This window comes from Podarcis filfolensis (assembly GCF_964270895.1).
Source record: "Podarcis filfolensis genome assembly, chromosome: 7".
Taxonomy (NCBI): Eukaryota; Metazoa; Chordata; class Lepidosauria; order Squamata; family Lacertidae; genus Podarcis; species Podarcis filfolensis.
The window spans coordinates 63,482,711-63,502,228 of record NC_139603.1 but is presented as its reverse complement, the minus strand read 5'-3'; the positions used below and the strand labels follow the sequence as shown (position 1 = coordinate 63,502,228).

Here is a 19,518-nt window from a genome sequence, read left to right as displayed (position 1 = left end):
TCCTGGCTCATAATTTTGATATATGTACACTGATGGCACTACCTTGACGCCATAACATGTGGCCTTCTTTGTGTCATTGGACTACACCACTCTTCATCCCTGACCATAGGTAATGCTTCCTAGGGCATACAGAAGTTGGAGTCCAATAATATCTACAAATTTTAGAGGTCCTAAGGTTCCCTGCACTACAAAATGTTTGCAGGCGCAACACTGGTTTATTCAGATAATATGGATTTGAGTTTTTCATACAGGTAATTTTGTTTGTTGCTTTTCTCAAGTTCATTCATTTACTCCTTATGAGAAGAATGTTATTAAAGAAAATCCTTCACGTTTGCTTAGCAAAATAGCATGGAAGGTGTTAAAAGCAGACACCTTGCTCCCCTTCCTTCTGTCCTTCCGGTAAAGCAAAAGCAAACTAGAAATTGTATACATGCATAGACCAGGAAATAGATTTTATTTCAGCAAGACAGCAAGATAAGCAATTCTGTAACATTCTTACATCTCATCATATATCATCACATTTCATGGCAAACTTTATTTGATGACTCTAAGCTGAATGGCGGCTATATATTCGCAGTAAATTTCTGGAAAACAATTTATTTAACCCATTTATTGCATTTTTAAAACCAACAACAACGGGCCTATGTCCCACCAAAACAGCCCAAGAGAGTTCCCTCTTCTGCCTTTGCAACATGTTTTTAATCACAAGCAATTACTAGGTAGTAGAGCTGCTTCTGTTCCTTTATTTTCTTGTTGGCCTTTATGATTCTTAAGTGGTATTATAGGAGTCTTGCCATTTAAATCTAACCATGCATGTGATACACGAGAAGTATTCTTTAATGAAATGCTAATGCTTTAAAGTAATGCCTTTCTTTCTCTATATTTTACATTTCTTGGGGCCCAACCAGAAGTGAAGTGAAATGCAACTTTGCATTTAAGGTGCATGCTTTTAAAGAAAAAGAAAAAGCACCAGCTGGGGGCAGTGATAATTAAAGGGATCAGATAGGGAAGGAGATCTAACATTTTCCAGAGCAATCGTAACCCTGAGATCCACTGGCTAGAAGGGTCAGAAAGGTGTATTTGCTGCACAGCCTTCCACTATTCCTGCAGAAAACTCTGCAGTCATGGGTCTACTGATGATCTACTGACAGAACCTCTGGAAAAGATCGGGGAGGGCAGGAGGAAATGGAAGTGCCCCAAACATAAAATTCCTGGTTGGCTAATCATAATTATAAAATGTTATTGGTAGCTATAATGTGCAATTTAACCCCCGTTTTTGGAATATGATGAGTAATTTAGTAAAGAACCCAGTGGATGAAATAGATGTACCATTAAAACACACCACTAAAGTCTAGTTTAGAGAATAGGGATGTAGTTGTTAATTTTTGTTCTGTGTCTCTGGGAAATGCATTCAGCAATCCATACAATGTTTCTGCTTTCTTGTTCCTTCAGCTTTACATAGGCATAGAAGACCCCAAAATGGAACTGGTTGTTGAATGCCAGCACATTCATTTTGACCTGGAGAAAAGAGTGCAAGAAAGAAATATTTTATTAGCGAGGGAAATAATCAGTTATTTGTACGTTACATCTTTCATTCTCAAGCATTCTAAAGAGTTTTACAAACCTTTTCTTTTACAAGTACTCTTCTCAGTAGGAGCTGGGTCAAAGTGCAGCTATCTTTGGGTTTTTGTGACAATTTAACAGGCCGCAGGAACATTAAAGGAATAGGTTAGGACATGGAAATTAATGTTTCTCTAATGGCTGCAGCGCTGGAAGATTCAGAGCTGCTTTGAATGGAATTTGACCATATGTCTCTATTACTTACGAATGGCTCTGTGGGCATTTTTTTCTTTTGAATTCGCTTCTCCAAAAGGTGGTAGTCATTTTTAGCACTATGCGGCTTCATAATACTGAAGGACAGGGATGGGGAACCTGTGGCCCTCTAGATTTTAGTGGACTCCAACTTCCATTAGCCCCAGCTAGTATGGTCAATGGTCAGGGATGATGAGTGTCCAACAGCATCTGGAGGGCTACATATTCCCTCTTCCTGCTTTAGGAAGATACTGGCTGTTCATTCAGAGTGAGCAATGTCACCTCCTGCAAGTCCATCGCCACTTTCTGTCACAGTTGACTCTGAGCAAGTCGAAGAAAAACAAATGTAGCAAAGATAAAGGTTTGAACCAGAGAAAAAGCATCTTACCTCATGTTCAAAAAAAGCATCTTCTAACGTTTTTTCTCCTCCTGTACCACTTCCTACGCATTCAAAGCAAGCCCTGTATTGCTGAAAGTACAAAAAAAACCAAAAACCACCACTGGTTTTATTTCGCTTACATGTGATGTTTCTGTGTATTTAAAATTAATCCTTTTTTTGTAAATAGGTTCCTTAGGTGCACAACTCTAGAATGTATGGCCAGTGAGTTCCAAGGGTATTTCTTACTCCCCTCACTCATACACTGCCTGGAAGTGACTTTATAGGGGTCAATGTTCAGTGACAGAGCACATCCTTTGCATGCAGAAGGTCCCAGGTTCAGGCCATGACAGCTCCAGGTGGGGCTGGAAAATATTCCTGCCTCAAAACCTAGACAGCTGCTGCCAGAGTGGTGCAGCTAAACCTCATGGACTTACCAAAGGGCAGATTCATATACATAGAGATATTTGTGTTCTGAAGACTTTTCCTAGGTATCATAACCACAAGGCGACACAGCCTTGTAATTTTTCAAGGGCTGTTCACACCTCCCATTCACCCACACACAGTGAAACAGAAACCATCCCTACTTAATGTATTTGTTGAAACCTGGCATGGGATTGCCTGCCATTGCATCCTTATTGCATCATGTTAGGCTATGAGTTTAAAGAATGTGTAGGCAGTAAATTACAGAAAATCCAATCTCCTGATTAAAGTGAGTTTTCCAAAGCACACAGATTCATTTTTCTTGAGTGACTGACACTACACTAAAGCTTCTCAAACACTGTGCAATTAACCTTCATAAATCAATTGGACCCAACTATAAAGGTTTCACCAGGTTTCTTTGGCGGTACACACCCTCATCTAAGAGATGGGCTCTGGCTAGCATGGTCTGGGAACTATTGCACCTTTAATGATTAGCTGCACTGACTTCCTACACAATTTAAGGTACAGGAGCCTCCCCCCGCACCAGGCCACCCTAATCCTGGCAACTGGTTGGACCCCACTCACCTCTGCCACCAGCGATGCTGTGAATAGTGGACAGTCCATCTGCTGGGGCAATGAGACTTCATCGCAACCAATCAAGACCCATTCAGACCCATTCAGAACTGGACAAGATGGACGCCAGGGATGCCAACTTGAATAAAATATTGGGAGGGGCAGATAAGCCCTGCCCCAGAACCTAGTAATGAAGGTACCAAGTGCTGGTGAAGGTTTATTCCCCCCTCGCCCCACTTTTTATCCCCAAAACAGATCTACAGGGTTGACTGGTCCAGGGCTACTCTGAATCCTTAAAGCTAAAAAGGGGCTTGAACCCATCTCTCCCCAAGCTTAAGTTTCTAGGCACCTAGTTTTTCACCCAATCCTAGCTTCCTTGCCATCCAGGAACCCTTTTACAAGTTTGTTTACAGGGCTTGTTGAGAAATGACATCCAAACATGGAAAATAATGAAAGGCAGCAATGCCCATCAACTTTGGGGGGTCTGGCCCCCTAAAGTATTTCATGGGGGACCCCCGAAGGGACCTGGGCCCTTAGGAGTTGGCGTCTATGACAGAGACGATGGTCTCCTCCCTCGGCAATTGCCCCATGTATTTCCCTTTGTGAGGGGCGCTGAGAATCAGCACTCTTCACTTTGTTTAGAATCTGGCTGAACAAGTACTTAATGCCCTTTCTTTGGTGGTACATGCCATGGAATGTTGCAGACACAGTAAGCTTTTGTTAGGAGCTATTTAGTATTTACATACAGCATAGTAGTCTGCCACGCCCTTCACTTGCTCATAGTCTTCTGTTTTGGCAAGCATATCTAAGCCTTCTGGATACAGTTTCCCACACGTTGGATACAGCTTCTGTCTGTCTTCTTTACTTAATTCAGTGCCAAATGAATTAATGGTGATGATGAAGGCACGCCTGTCTGCTTCAAACTGCATAAGACAAAAACAAACGACAGCTTTCAGCCTTTAAAAAATATTTTGTAGTCATCTACTATGGAGCGCAGGAGGGGTTTGCTGGTGATGGGAGCCTTCTCTCATCCTCCTTACCCCAAATTGCTCTCCTCGTAAGTCTGTGGAATTTGTGGGACACTGTGGAATCACAAGGGATGATTTGATGTAAAAGGGGATAAAACAACCATGAGGGTGCAGATATAGTGAGAACAAACTACAGTATTTTGGCCCAGAATTAATGTGCAGCAAATTAATTGAAAGGGAAGCCATTTTTTAATATGGCTGGGAGGATGTTTGAAGCAGGATCAAAAGCATCAAAGCTGCGATATTACTTTCTGGTTTTATTTGTTAGATTTGCTCCCCAAATTATCATAATAGTATACAAAGGCCCCAGTCGTCAACAGATGTATACAGTATACCATATATGCATGTAGGTCTGTTTGAAGTCTAAAGCACATTCAATGCACACTTAAAGCACTAGACTCTCCTAAGGAATCCTGGGAACTATAGTTTTCCCATCACAGAAGTAGTTTCCAACCACCTTAATAAACTACAGTTCCCATGATGCTTTGGTTTAAATGTGCGTTGAATGCACTTTAAATGTATGGCGTGGACCTGCCCACGTGAACAGTGGGATTCATACAGCCTGCTGACTGATTCTCCCATGATCTGCATTGAGTATTTCTTGAACTGCTGAAATATATGAGCTTTTCGTTTTCTGCTTTCAAGCTGTTTTGAAATGTTGTTATCAACTAGGAACAATGAAATATTGTTATGAATAGTATGAAATTGATATAATTGTTCTTATATGTGTCTTCATTGATGATGCTTTTAAATTGCTTTCAGATGTTTTATAGGAAGTGATTCATAAATGGAAAAATCATGGTCATGTACGTTTTGGTGAAATGCGTAATGGATCATCTAGTATTTTGATATTTTTCTTTTGCCCTATTCATTTATTTTTAACTATCGAGATATTGTAGACTAATAGCTTGTGTGTTTTTTTGATATTGTAATATCAGAAATGTGTGTATTGGTTATGGTGGCAGGCAGGCTTTGTAGTTTTTTAGAGCAGCTATTCCCTGTCGGCAGGGGGCAGACTGGAAAACTTTAAAGGCAGCTCTTGAATCACCTTGTAACATGACAAGGTATAGAAGCATTCGCAGGTGAATTTTGGAAAGAAAACAAATGTAGCTCAATGTGGCTCAACAGGACAAATTGACTGAAAAATGTATGCATGCACAAGGAGCATGGGCTAAAGAATGACTGATTCATTCCTAGCCATAATGTTTTCCTTACCTCTAAGAGTGGGCACATTATATCTGCCGTAGTGCCACCTTGGTTTTTGCAGAATGTATAGAACGCTTCGAGGTAAGACTAAAGAATGGGACAGGAAAAAAGTAACATTATATTCAAACCTTCTCTGAATTACTGACAGTCATGACTGGAGCAGTCAGTCAGCCATTTTCCTTACTTATTATGTTCAACCAGCCATTATGGAAAGTACAAAACATGTAAAAACTAAAGGGTGTGAGACAGGTTAGTTTTCTCCTACTGATGATGTGTTGCTGCAATAGTAACCCCCTTTGGTAGGAGAGGAACAATAACGTTTAGCAGAAGCAATGTTTTTATTTATTTAGAATGCACAAGTAAATATGAACATTGTCATATCTGTTCATTGCAGTAGGAAAGCCTAGAGGACCTTAAAGGTAAAGGTAAAGGGACCCCTGACCATTAGGTCCAGCCGTGGCTGACTCTGGGGTTGCGGCGCTCATCTCGCTTTATTGGCCGAGGGAGCTGGCATACAGCTTCCAGGTCATGTGGCCAACCTTCCCGCCGGTGCGGTACCTATTTACCTACTTGCACTTTGACGTGTTTTCGAACTGCTAGGTTGGCAGGAGCAGGGACCAAGCAACGGGAACTCACCCCGTCGCAGGGATTCGAACCACCGACCTTCTGATCGGCAAGTCCTAGGCTCTGTGGTTTAACCTTAGCCTTAGAGGACCTTAGCCTTTACTAAATAAGTGCAGTTAGCTGATTTGCACATACACTACTACAGTAGGTTGTTAGTGTTCATGTAATGGCACAAAGGCGAATTCCCATGCACATTTACTAGAAAGCAGGTTTCATTGAACTCCATCCTGCCTAATATACACTACCTCAACGTTTACCATTCCCCCGAGGCACCCGTCTGTTTATATACACCTGTAAGTCAAGAGAACATTTCGTGCAGCTGTTGAAGTGGAAAATAGTTTATGGAAGCTTATGCCGTAATAGTGTGAAAAGTCTTTAAGGTTCCACAAGACTCTTTGTTTTGTTTTGTTTTGTTTTTTCTGCAAGAGACTAATATGGGTACCCCTCCAGAAACAGTGGCTGCTTGGAAATCTGATTACAAGGGGAAATGTGAAAGTTTCATTCGTGACAGAGAAACACACATTCCAGGAATCAGAAAACACTTGCTCTTCCTGCTCCCTCCGAATTACCCTTAGAGTTGAACTTGTCTAAATTCCACACATTCTATATGTTACATCCTGCTCTCAAATTAGGGTGGCTTGGCATTTTATAGGAAGTGCCAAGAACTGGATGTTGGCTCTCTTGTCACTTGCAAATTTGCTTTTGCCGTTTCCTGTAGCATGCAAATTCATTTCAGGGAACGACAGAGGGTGCAGTGAGCATTACATCAATATCAGGGTTAATTTCCCCCCATTTATTGAGAGTACACTATTTAAATCCCACCTATTCTCCAAAGTTCTCAAGACTGTTTATTTTCATGGCTATACATTGTACCTATCCCCTTGCTTTACTTTTTCACAGCTGGCGCTGAAAGCATTTACCTTATACAGTTTGTTGCGCATGATTTCAATGTTCATTTCATCCAGATCGTTTTCAGATACGCAGTCTTGAAAGAAATCAGCTGAAAAGCAGACAGGTTTAAATTATAAAGGCAAGCTGTAGAGAAGCATAAGAAGCCCACTTATCGGTTTTAACAATTTTTTTTATGCTCAGTGACTGACTTTCTACTGTGCTACAAAAAATAATATAGAAGGAAGGAGAGGAAGTAAATGTTTTCAACATTCCTGATGTGGTGTATATATAATACAGCTTTGCAGTAGGATTCTGCTTTGAAGATAATGTGGTTGCTAATCGAAATCTCCACCAGGTGTCTGGTAGGAAATGCTAGCATAAATTTTGGTCTACTCTCTGACCTAGCAGTCAGTGTTGCTTTGGGTTGCCTAGATAAAGCGACTAACAAATTTAATAACTAATAAAAATAAATAGATGCTCTATGGGAAGGCTATTCTACACTCGGTATATATATATTATATCACCCACTCTGATACATTTATTTGTTTTTTTTTGTTATAATTTTGATTCTAAATGCTGATTTATTTCTTTTAAGAATATTGGAGAGAAAAATCACCGAGAGTGCCTGGTCGCATTCATGCAATGAATTTTTACTTATTTTGACAGCTCTCTAAAGCTTTCCTACAGGGCAGAGCCAACCCACCCAAGAGGCAAGGTGAGGTAGCTGCCTCAGGCATCACCCCCCCCCCAGGATCGTCACCCCCGTTCTGCTGCCCAGCTTTGCTGCTGGTCTCCCAAGCCTCTAGGGACAGAGAAGGACCAGCAGCAAAGCTTCAGCTTCCGAAGCTAAGAGTAGCTGTCAGTAGTGCCTAAGTGCAAAGCAGCCTGAGAACCCCTCTGAGCTCTTCAGAGGATCAGAGGAGGGTTTCAGATTGGGGATATTTCCAGCCCTACCTAGAGATGCCAGGAATTGAATTTGGGACCTTCTTCATGCAGGGCAAAAATTTGGCCATTTCTGTGGTCTTTCCCTAAGACAACTGGCTGTCCTCATTTTAATGGGCCACAAGTACTGCAGATTAGATGCAGAGAGGAAGTGCTGCCATGATAGAAAACAATCTCATCTGAAGGTCCACACACACACACACACAAAATTGTGAACAGTCATACCTAAGGGTGTGTCCACCAAAATAGCATTGAATAACTCTGCAGGGTTTGGAGCAATGCTGACAGCTTCCATTTGCTCAAAATTGCCCAACGGATGGCACTTGGGAACCAGCTCTTCCAAGGGCCGCTGACGCAGTGTGCCAGTAATGAGCAGGATCACGTTGTCAATCATATAGCTGTACCTAGTGAGAGAAAACAACATTCATCAAAATACTATGTTCTTCTTCGGGGAGAAAAGTGCTCTAAAAAAGCCAAACACCAAGCCACATTTTGCAAATATAAAGGTTAAAATAGCCAGGGCTCTGCAGAAAAGGTGCGATCACTCTTTATCAGCTGTGGCAATGTGGCAACAAGGAATTCTTGTAAACAGAACGCTACATTAGACAGTCCCTAATCTAACCAGGCTTGCACAGGCTTGCACTGCAATCCAATGCAAAAATCAATAACTTAGAATTTAATGCCCAGAGCCACTTTTTATCAGGAAATGGGTTTATTTTCCAAATGTGTTGTGGCTGATTGCCAATTTAAGTAGAGTCCTGTTTGATAGTGTGGAAATAAACCATGCACATACATTTGTACACGTGGGGTCTCATCAAAGCTTATTATGAATGAGCACATGAAGATCAGTCACACCTGATCCTGCCTCCCGATGCATTCCTTTAACCCAGGCTTCCTGAACCTGGCACATTCCAGACTACAACTCCCATAAATCCCAGCCAGCGTGGACAATGGTCAGGAATGATGGGGGTTGTAGTCTTGGACATATGAAGGGCACTGGGTTATGGAAGGCTGCTATAATGTCAGGCAGGAAGCCTCTGGTGAGATGGACATGTAAGAAAACATGGCACTGACTTCTATCAGAAAGTCACAACCACAGCCCAAACTTGACAGAGGAAATTTAGAGGGATTCTTGACTTTTATTGCATGAAAATCACAGGACCGGGAGGGTGGTCCACTGGCAGCATCACAGCTCACGCACCATGGCCGCAGGCTACCATTCCTTGCATAGACTTTTAAACAACTAGGAAGACTTAATGAATTCAATCACAAAATCCACCCAAACAGCCTGATGTTAAGAAATCAATGTTAATTAGGTTGCCAAGTAAAAAAATAAACCTTGCTTCAAAGGGAGTTGGGAAATTTAATATTACAATGCTGCCAAAATGAATTAAAAGATAAACGTCTGGGCATCTGCCATAAGAATTTACTGCAGGCCAGAAGAAGCATTGCTAATGAATACAATGACTACATAAGTAGGCCTTGGATCTACTTATTGAAGTCCATCCTAAATGCATTACTGGGGATGCACGGAGCTTACTCTTGAGTAATCAGATTGTACTGTAAGTTTTCTGATTAAGCTGCCATTACTGAGCAGAGTCTAGGCCATTCTGCTTAGCATAAGATGCACACTTCAGAAAACAATCCACCAAACATTGCTTCTGTGTAACACTCATTTATTTCAATGGGGCTTGAACGAAGTGACCTTGCAAAGTTTATTCCCAATGGAAACTAATTCAGGTTGCAATACATCATGGTACCCATAAAATCCAGAAAATATGGCAGTAAGTTTGTACATAACTATTCCATTAAAATGGGCTAAAAAACAGATACATGAGACTAGAATTTATTTATTACCACATTTATATCCCACCTATTTCTCCAAGAAATTCAAGGTGGTGTACATGGTTCTAACTCTCCTCATTTAATCCCCTTAACAACCCTGTGAGGTATGGCAGGCTGGGAGGCAGTGACTGGCCCAAAGTCACCCAGTGAGCTTCCTGGCTGAGTGCGAATTCAAATCCTGGTCTCCCAGGTCCTGGTCTGACACTCTAACCACTAGACCACACTGGCTTTCAATACTCTGACTTTATGGGCTTTTAGTCATTGTTTATTAGTTGCTCACATCATGAAATTACTAATTTTACTTACGTAATATAGTTTAGGAATGTGGAAAGTGGCTCGAAGGCATGATTTCTGAAATAGTGAAATTCTGCCAATAGTTTGGCCTTTAGTTTGTCGTCGATGATAGAAACCGTGAGAGAGCCTGTTTCATTGGCTAAGAAGTTTCCGTAGTCTGTGGTTTGCAATTGTAACTTCAGGTCTGGAATAGAATTGGAAAAGATTTGTTTTCTACGAAGAAACCAAGGAGGTTAAAGAGACAGTATCGCTTTTCATTTTTAATTCATACTTCTCTTTCGTTTCCTTTTCTACACCCGGTGGCTGGGTTCAGATGTAGCACAATCCCATGGTTTGCTTTAAGGTCTGAACCCACCCCAAACCATACTCACTGTGGAGCTGACAAGCCAGGATCTGAAATCAGGGTTGGAAGCTGACCTGTAAACCACAGTTTGCACTGAGTGTGACTTCCAGTGTGGTGTAGTGGTTAAGAGCAGTGGACTCGTAATCTGGTGAACCGGGTTTGCTTCCCCACTCCTCCACATGCAGCTAGTCACACTTCTCTGAAGTCTCTCAGCCCCACTCACCTCACAGAGTGTTTGTTGTGGGGGAGGAAGGGAAAGGAAATTGTTAGCCACTTTGAGACTCCTTCGGGTAGTGATAAAGTGGAATATCAAATCCAAACTCTTCTTCTTCTTCCTATTATGTACAGATTCAGACATTGCACATAGATGTCCAAGATTGCTGTGTGATGGGAATCTCTTCCTTTTCTCTTTTTTTTTGGGCTACTCTTTCACTCTCCATTCTCTGAGCGGTAGGAATCTCATAACAACTTTTACAGGGTTGTTTCAAGGTGAAAGCATCAGAGGCCAAGTGCATCTGGGTCCTTGTTTTTGTTTGCAATTGTACAGGTCGAGCAGGTATTACAGTCACATAGGAAGACCTAGTTCTGATGCAGCATATTAGTCCAGCTTCCAGACACAAAAACCAGAGAGCAAACTGCCCTAAAGCCTCTATAATAATGATAAAACTTGATCATGTCTCTATTTAAAATGTAGAATCATAGAGCTGGAAGGGACCGCAAGGGTCACCTAGTCCAGCTGCTTGCAATGCAGGAATCTCAGCACACAGTCCCTCATCCAGTTTGAAACCATACCAGAACCTGCTTAGCTTTGCAACTGTGCTAGCAGTTTTATTGCTGCGCCACTATCACCCTTCATCAAAATGTTCCCAGTTTGGGTACATAAATGTGAACAAAATTAACTTACACAACATAGAAATACAATTTAAAAACAAAGAACCATAATGAAGCATAGCAAGGGAAAACCTAAAACATACTGGCTCCCAGTACGTTTCTGAGCACAATTCAAAGTGTTGGTGCTGACCTTTAAATCCCTAAACAGCCTCGGTCCAGTATACCTGAAGGAGCGTCTCCACCCCCATCGTTCAACCCGGACACTGAGGGCCAGCACTGAGGGCCTTCTGGCGGTTCCCTCACTGAGAGAAGTGAAGTTACAAGGAACCAGGCAGAGGGCCTTCTCGGTAGTGGCGCCCGCCCTGTGGAATGCCCTCCCATCAGATGTCAAATAAATAAACAACTATCTCACGTTTAAAACATCTGAAGGCAGCCCTGTTTAGGGAAGATTTTTAATGACTGATGTTTTATCGTGTTTTTAATATTCTGTTGGGAGCCGCCCAGAGTGGCTGGGGAAACCCAGCCAGATGGGCGGGGTATAAACAATAAATTTATTATTATTATTATTATTATTATTACTACTACTACTACTACTACTACTACTATTATTAAAAGCTGAAAATAGAAAACCATTCCAAAATTTGTTTTAATATTATTATCAGTTTGTGGGTGCCAGACCTTTTAAACCCCAGACCCAGAAATTAATAAAATATAAGCCACACTAGCTTTCTGGTGTGGTAATCACCTGGGGTGATTAGCTGTTAGGATGGGGATTATTGCTTTGTTTATTTTTTGTTCCAGTTCTTAATCATGTATTTTGTGCTTTTCTATTGTGTTTTTATGTTGTGAACCACCCTGAGATCTGCAGATGAAGGGCAGTATACAAATGTAATAAATAAAAATAATAAGGAAAGGAAAGGAAAGGTAATGAGATATTAAGAGAACCAATGAAAGGGTGCCCTGTGTCAGATGACAAATGGGTGGGATCCCTGCTCCAGCTCTCAGGTAGCTAGTAGGACGCATCTGGAGTTTGAGGACAGAGTTTGCTGTGATGTGACATAGAGGAGGAAGCTGCAGGCTGGAAAGGCAGATAAAAGGCCATGGCTGATTCTGGCTTGAATCCAAGGTGGTGGCCTTTGGAGAAACAAAACCCTTTTGGTGTGTTAATACTGTGAACCGCTCCATTGTATGCTTAGGTTGTATATATGTGTAAATAAGCCATATATCATAAAGACACTACAGTCTCCACTGTGCCTCATTTCCAAAAGGAAACAGGAATCCTAGGTAAGCACCTGGAACCCCTGGAATTTCACACTGCTTGGAGATTAGGGTGACATGCCACAGTATATATGTAATAAGTATATTATATGTCTTAAGTATATTATATTGGGTTTTATTGGCACTCACCAGGAGAAGTGAATACACATAAAGGTCTCTCATGACATAAATGCAATGCACATCAATGGAAGCAACTATTATAATCTCATGTAAGCTTTGTATTTTATCTGTTTCAGTAAAGAACAAATTTAGCCCCAGACCAGGTGTGTCCCTATCCGGATCCATTTATGTTCTCCCCTCTATGGGGGGAAGCAAAGCAAAGAGCTTCACTGTTGCAGAATGTCAATAGTCACCACCCACCAATGAAACTGAGTCCTTTTTGCCATCAGGAATTCTGAAGGATGATGCAATGTGACTCATTGTGTGTGATTTTACTAGTCACTTGATTATTATTTTTTTAAAAGAAAAAAACCACTTCAACTGACTGTGTGAACTGGGTCATCGTCTGCTAGTCCCTACTGCAGAATGTACAATGATTTCCCTGTACAAAATCTGGGAATGGAAATTTGGCAAACAGGAAAAGATAGATCAGAGTATCTGATACCAAAGCATCTCTCCATAACAAACTCCCTTTAGAAGTTGCACACAAGGACAGACTCTGAGCTTTGGATCATTTAAATGCTTTTGGAGCTTCTGTGCACTTGGTTTAACTAATTATACAAGTTCACATCAGCATGTACCTGTGCAGCTTCTGTTTTTTCTGCCTTAGACTGAAGCCTGCCAGTAAAAGCTAATGAAGGGTTGCATGTTAAACAAAGTGCTGCAGAATTTAAAAACAAGGCTCTGTTGGTAAAACATTGTGCGGATGAAACCCTTGCAAGCAACAAAGGGATGGAGTCAAATAACCCAAGGCACCCAGCATTCTGCTGTCTCATTACTCTTTTCCATGCAGAAAAAGGGCATGGATGAAACTGTAGCCACAGAGGACAGATGACTCGGAGGTGATTCACACACCATAACTTGTCCTCACAAATGCAGAGAAATCAATGCACACCGAATATCTGTAATGATCTCCACACATGTTCATTTTACTTCAGTATGTGTGAGCTTGTTTGCACCAGAAACGGAATGTAATTTGTAGTTTGCAAAGAAACTTGGACTGCTGAGAGATTCAGGTTAAAATGCCTGCTTGGCTCTCAAGGTCAGTGACCTTGCGTCAAGATAGCCAAATATGTCGTTTTTCGTTTCTCTACGTTTTTCATTGTTCCACTGTTAAGTTTAGTTCTAGACATTTCAACATTCATTTGCAATTTTTTTAAAGTCCTCATGAAAATTCACCAGTGTATTTGTGTGAAATTTTGCCTAATATATGCATTTTACAGAGCAATTTCCCCTAATACAGGGTTTCCAAAACTAAGGTCCACAGACCAACAATGGTCCATGAGTTTCATTCAGGTGGTCTGTGAAGAACACTTACAATTTGAATTCTATGGAATTCAAACAGTAATACAATAAATCACAATATAAGAAATAAAAGAACCAATAAAAGTTCAATTAAAATTCATACGGCGTTTAGCAGAGCGCATCACAATTGCTACAACAGGCAACAGGAAAATTGTTAAATGGTCCACCAAGACCCTCAGAAATTTTCATAGCGAATAGTGGGTGAAAAGAAGTTGGGGAACTGTTACCTTATATCATGCATTTCTGTATGTTATTTTCACTAATCTATGCATACTTTACCACAGACCTTTCCCACTGTTCATGTTGGTGACAAACTTTTTAGACAAGCATCATTTCGCAACACAGTAACTCAGTTTTACTAGCAAACCAGAGGTTAAATTAACCCCTTTTCAGCCTCGGGAGGAGCGTGGGGAGCAGTCATGTGACACACCTACATGCTGCAGCCAACACACTAACGTTTCATGACACACAGTTTGGAAAGCAATGCTTTATGGTAATATATGCAAAAGATATTGCAAAATTCAGAGAAGTGCAATTTTCAAAGGTTGGCTGTGCTTTAGTTAGCATATTGCAGGCATGTCCAAAGGCCGTTTGGGGGGCCTAATTCGGCCTGCTGGTCGGTTTAATCCAGCCCCTGTGGCAGTTTATTTCCTGGGGTAAAATCCTAAAAAAAAACTCAACCCTTAAAAAAAGCTCAACAACTCTTTTTTCCTAAAAAAAAAAGGTTAATAACCGTCGTTGGCCCTTTAGTTGGTCCTCGTGGCCCTTCACTTCATCAAGTCTGGCCCTCTTTGAAAAAAGTTTGGACACCACTGGCATATTGTTCCAGAAAGTGCAAATTAGGTAGGTTTGCTTTTAAATGCAAACGGAATTGACGTTCCCCTCCATCCCTAGTTGCTGGTATCTTTCATCCTAATTTATCTCTTAGCCTTCATGAGCTTCTTGTCAGAGCTTATCCCCCTCTTCACTGCTGGATTTGCAGTAGAGAAAGGTTGTCTTGCCCCATACCTGCGTCATCATCAGAGGCTGGTACTAGTAACAAGAAGAAATGGCCCTCCACAGATTGCATTGGCTCACTAGCAATTCCTGCAGTGGTGGCCACATTTGTAAAGCTGGTTTGCTCGTCTGAATCACCACTGGATTGCTCTGCCATTACCAGGACCAGGTCACATATTAAACTGCACCGTAATATAGCTTTGGGAAGTGTTAGGTGTAACACTCATGATCATGTTACGATGTGATGAGAGACCAAATGATACAAACCCAGCACATAACAGTCTCCCCCAACCTAGTGAGCTCCAGTTAGACACCAATTCCCACCATTCCCAGCCACTTGCTAAACTGGTTGGGACTGATAGGAGAACATCTGCAGTGCATCAGGCTGGGGGAAGTGATCATAGAGCCACAAAAACCAACGAGCGTCAACAACACCCACCCCGTGTTTCAAACATTTCTCAATGAGAAGCTGTTGCATAGCAAGAGGCTGGGAGCAAGTAGTCCTGCCACCCAGGACATGGGTGGCATAGCTAAAGCAGGAAGGAAGCTAAGGGGAAACAAAGTGAGGAGCAGGCAAACAGATTGGGAAGAATTTAGGGAGAGTCTCAGAAAAGCAAGGCAGAAGAAACTTTATATAAAAAAGAGCCCAGAAGAAATAAAGTTAAAGGCAGAACTGTGCAGCCTGCCAGCACCCTTTTCCCAATTCCTTGTATATGGGCTGCTTTGAGGTCTGAGCCAAAGGAAACTCAAGTGGCCTCAGGTGGGCTTATCCTCCAAATCTGGGCAGGGCTGAGGAGCAATTTCTGACAAAGATCAGCCCAAGGGAGGAGAGCATTTTATAGAATTGATGCATTAGAATCCCCTTTTTAATATGAGTGGTACTCCTCACTACATGTGTTTCTCTCTGTTCCTGAAGGCAAAATACTGAAAAGTAGCAATGTTAAGACACGATGGAACGCAATGCCCAATTATGGAAGCATGCAAAACACGTGTTTACCAGACAGGGATGTCCATGATACACAGTGGGATTTACTTCTCAGCAGATATGTTTAGTGTGGGACTTCAGTGTTTTCTAGGATGGCACTGAACGATTCCAGCACAAAATCGTCTACCTATCCATCAAAAATGCCATTAAGATAAATTATTAGTAGTCTTGTTTATTTCAGTTCTGATTTAACGTGGCTATGAATTAGGCTACAAGTATAAATTATTATTGGTTTATTTGTATAGTCCAATTGGTAACAGCAGCTGTATTTTAATACTTTACTGATATGCTAGCGTTACACATTCCCAACAAACTCAATGCCGTTTCAGTTGACCTAAGGTACAGTATATATAAGATTTCTGCCTTCATCCCAATATGAATTCCAGTTGACCTTTGGAAGGACAATCCCATTTTTTGTTTTGTTTCAGTAACATTTAAAAAGAAAAACACATTTCAACAAATGTTAGTTGATCAAATACCATTCCCCTCCCAGCAGAGCTACAGAGGCCACTGTGATACTTTCAAATATCACGAGACTGAGATTTCGTTTGACTCCTACTCACCTTCCAGCGTTTCGCACTGTGCTAAGTTGACATAGTCAGAAGCCGTCAAGATGCCACATTTGAAGCCTCGGACCAGGCCCTCGAGGTACCCATGATCCACATTGAAGAAAAACTCTGAATAGCCCGGCATAGTGGAAAAGAGGGTCTGATGCCTCTCTATGCTTAAAAAAGTACAGAGTCTTGTGTCTGCGTCCAGAAGTAGATAGCAAGTGGTCACTAGCCTTGGCTGGACTTTAATTCGCTTCTCCTTCCTGTTTCATTGTTTCCAGTACAACATCACTGCACTCTGCATAGTGCTTACACAACATAAGCTCAGCAGGCAGACACAAACTAACTCTTTCCTATTAGTAACAAAGCTACTCTAGGTGTAAAGGACAACATAAGAGCAAGGGCAGGAGGAGAATAGAATGTGAGTTGGACCGGACTGGACAACATATTCTTAAAATATTGAAGAATGCATGCATGCTCCTCGAAAACATTAAATCATCGCCTTTTAAACCGCTTTCAAAGAGATGTATGCTCTGAAAGTGCAACAGCCAATTTCAGAGCAACTGTGCCTGAATTTGAAATCAGAGGTATTATTTTGGTTTGAAGGAGAGTGATTGGATCTCCAGTTTCTATAAACTATAAAGCAGTTTTGGGAGGGCCACAATTTGGGGGTGGGGAAGAAAAAAGAGGTGATTAACACTTTCCTCCCTGCTCTGTTTTCCTGATGAACCCCCACCCCCCACCCCCCGACATGCCTTTTCCCCTTCTGGTGGGCAAATATTTTTCAAAGATTGCAGCTTTGGAATACATCGTTTTAAAAACTGCACAAGTGAAACAGTTAACCACATTCCCTCTGCCCCATAAGCACCACTTCTTCCACTAACTGACTTTTACAGAAAAGATCCAATCATATCTGACATCTAATTTTCGTCTGCCATATCCCAACCCCGCTGTACCATTAACCAACCTGGCAAGTGGGGCATTTTATTTTCTGCATGGCTGAAAATGGTTACATTTAGCCACTAGGAGTCTCCCTAACCCTGTGACTAAATATGTTCCTCCCTGTGCGCTTCACCAGTTACAAGTATATTATACCAACAGGAAACAAAAATATAATTTTTAAAGCTGCGTTGTTCCTAGCCGGTAAGCGACATTTATTTCATTATAGCGATTTTTGCCCGGGGAAGCTGAGATTGCTACAGAGCAGCTGACAAAAGAATCAGCAACCAGGAGTTTCTGAGTCTCTAGTACTTCCCTCCTCTCAATATATATGTGACTTTGAATCATAGGAGGAAAGTGGAAAAAATCTTTTGCCATTTAACACCGAAACCATACATCTTATGGATATTTATTTAGAATTGTATATTTTGCCAAATAATAGTAATTCCATTTTGTGGCACTAATCCATATCCTCCAACATCTCTCCGATGAAAACAGGGACATCATTTTATGGTTTTACATACAATTGCGTTAAAGTTCTTACTGCATTTAAGCTTCCATTAGCACCTGGTTCACATGCCATGCTAAGCCAAACCATGGCTTAGCACAACTGTGCCTGCAGCCCCGGATGTAGCCAGTTTGCTCAGCCCTAGTCATTTTGCTGCTCCAACATGCTGAGCTAAGCAATAGCTTCTCACGTCGACTGAACCAGGGCTCATGGTTTAGCTCTCCCAGACAAACTATAAACTGTAAATCATATCCCAGATTCTGGTTAGGTCTCCTGATTAGTCTGGAGAGAAACAAAACCAGGACATTAAGCCAAACCATGGCTTGGCTAACCATGACGCAACAGCAAAATGACTGCGTCGGAGTGAAGCAGCTGCAATCTCCTCTCTGTGAACCCACATATTTCCTCTGTGCCATAGTTATGGTGTATTGTGATGTGCAAACCAGGTCCGCCAAAATACAGTGGGTTCTTTCTGTCGTACTGTTTTGAAAGTATGTCTTTCTACGTATAATGACTGAAACCGCATCCATTCCTTAAGTAATGGTGGGTAATACGCAGGGGTGACTTATTTCTATGGATGACAGACATATCCCACCTCTCCTACAAGGAGCTCAAGATGGTGGACGGGGTTCCTCTTGCTCCCATTTTATCCTCATAACAACCCTGTGAGGTAGGTTGGACAGAGAGTGAGTGACTGGCCCAAGACCACCTAGCAAGCTTCCTGGCTGAGTGGGGCTTTGAACTCTGGTGTCCCAGGCCCTAGTCCAGCACTCTAACCACTAGGTAAAAAGGTAAAGGACTCCTGGGCTGTTAAGTCTAGTCAAAGGTGACTATGGGGTTGCTGCACTCATCTCACTTTCAGGCTGAGGGAGCCGGCATTTGTCCACAGACAGCTTTCTGGGTCATGTGGCCAGCATGACTAAACTGCTCCTGGCACAACAGAACACTGTGACAGAAACCAGAGCACACAGAAACGCCATTTACCTTCCCGCCACAGTGGTACCTATTTATCTACTTGCACTGGTGTGCTTTCGAACTGCTAGGTTGGCAGGAGCTAGGACAGAGCAACGGGAGCTCACCCCATCACACGGATTTGATCCACCGACCTGATCGGCAAGCCCAAGCTACACAACACTGGTTCTGGATTGGTCCTGTGATGCAAAGTGTGAAGCGACTTATTTATAAAAGTATTTATATACCACCTATTCAAATAACATATCAAGACACTGCACAACATAAAATTACAAAATAATCACAAAAATGACCGGCTTATCCAAAAAGGAAAGGAAAGGAAATTCAACAACTGAGTAGGCCTGTCAGTATATATAAAAAGGTCTTCAAGAGACACCTGAAGGTCACTCAAATGGAAGAGCATTCCACAGCTTGGGACAGGAGACACTAAATGTCTGACTTCTTGCTGAAGCCAGTTGGGCTTTTGAAACATGGGGGACATTGCTCCTTTGGATTATCTCTGTCATTGAGCTGGGCTGCAAGGGCTGAGGAGGTCCTGAAAGAACATTTCCCACCTCAAAGAATTCTGGGTAGTGTAGTTTACCCTTCACAGAGTCACAATTCCCAGCAACCCCTTAACAAACTATAGTCAATATTA

General features: G+C 41.8%; 1 protein-coding gene across 1 annotated transcript; it reads right to left on the bottom strand.

The window, feature by feature from the left end:
- Nucleotides 1–435: 435 nt before the first annotated feature.
- ATP6V0D2 (ATPase H+ transporting V0 subunit d2) lies at nt 436–18,468 on the bottom strand. Its single transcript, XM_083623397.1, has 8 exons — nt 16,475–18,468; nt 10,027–10,198; nt 8,101–8,279; nt 6,963–7,042; nt 5,428–5,505; nt 3,931–4,107; nt 2,201–2,281; nt 436–1,518 (listed from the first exon to the last, which is right to left on the bottom strand). The coding sequence occupies exons 1-8, from the start codon at nt 16,602–16,604 to the stop codon at nt 1,357–1,359; spliced, it is 1,059 nt and encodes a 352-aa protein (XP_083479523.1). The 5' UTR covers nt 16,605–18,468; the 3' UTR covers nt 436–1,356.
- Between the last annotated feature and the right edge of the window lie 1,050 nt (nt 18,469–19,518).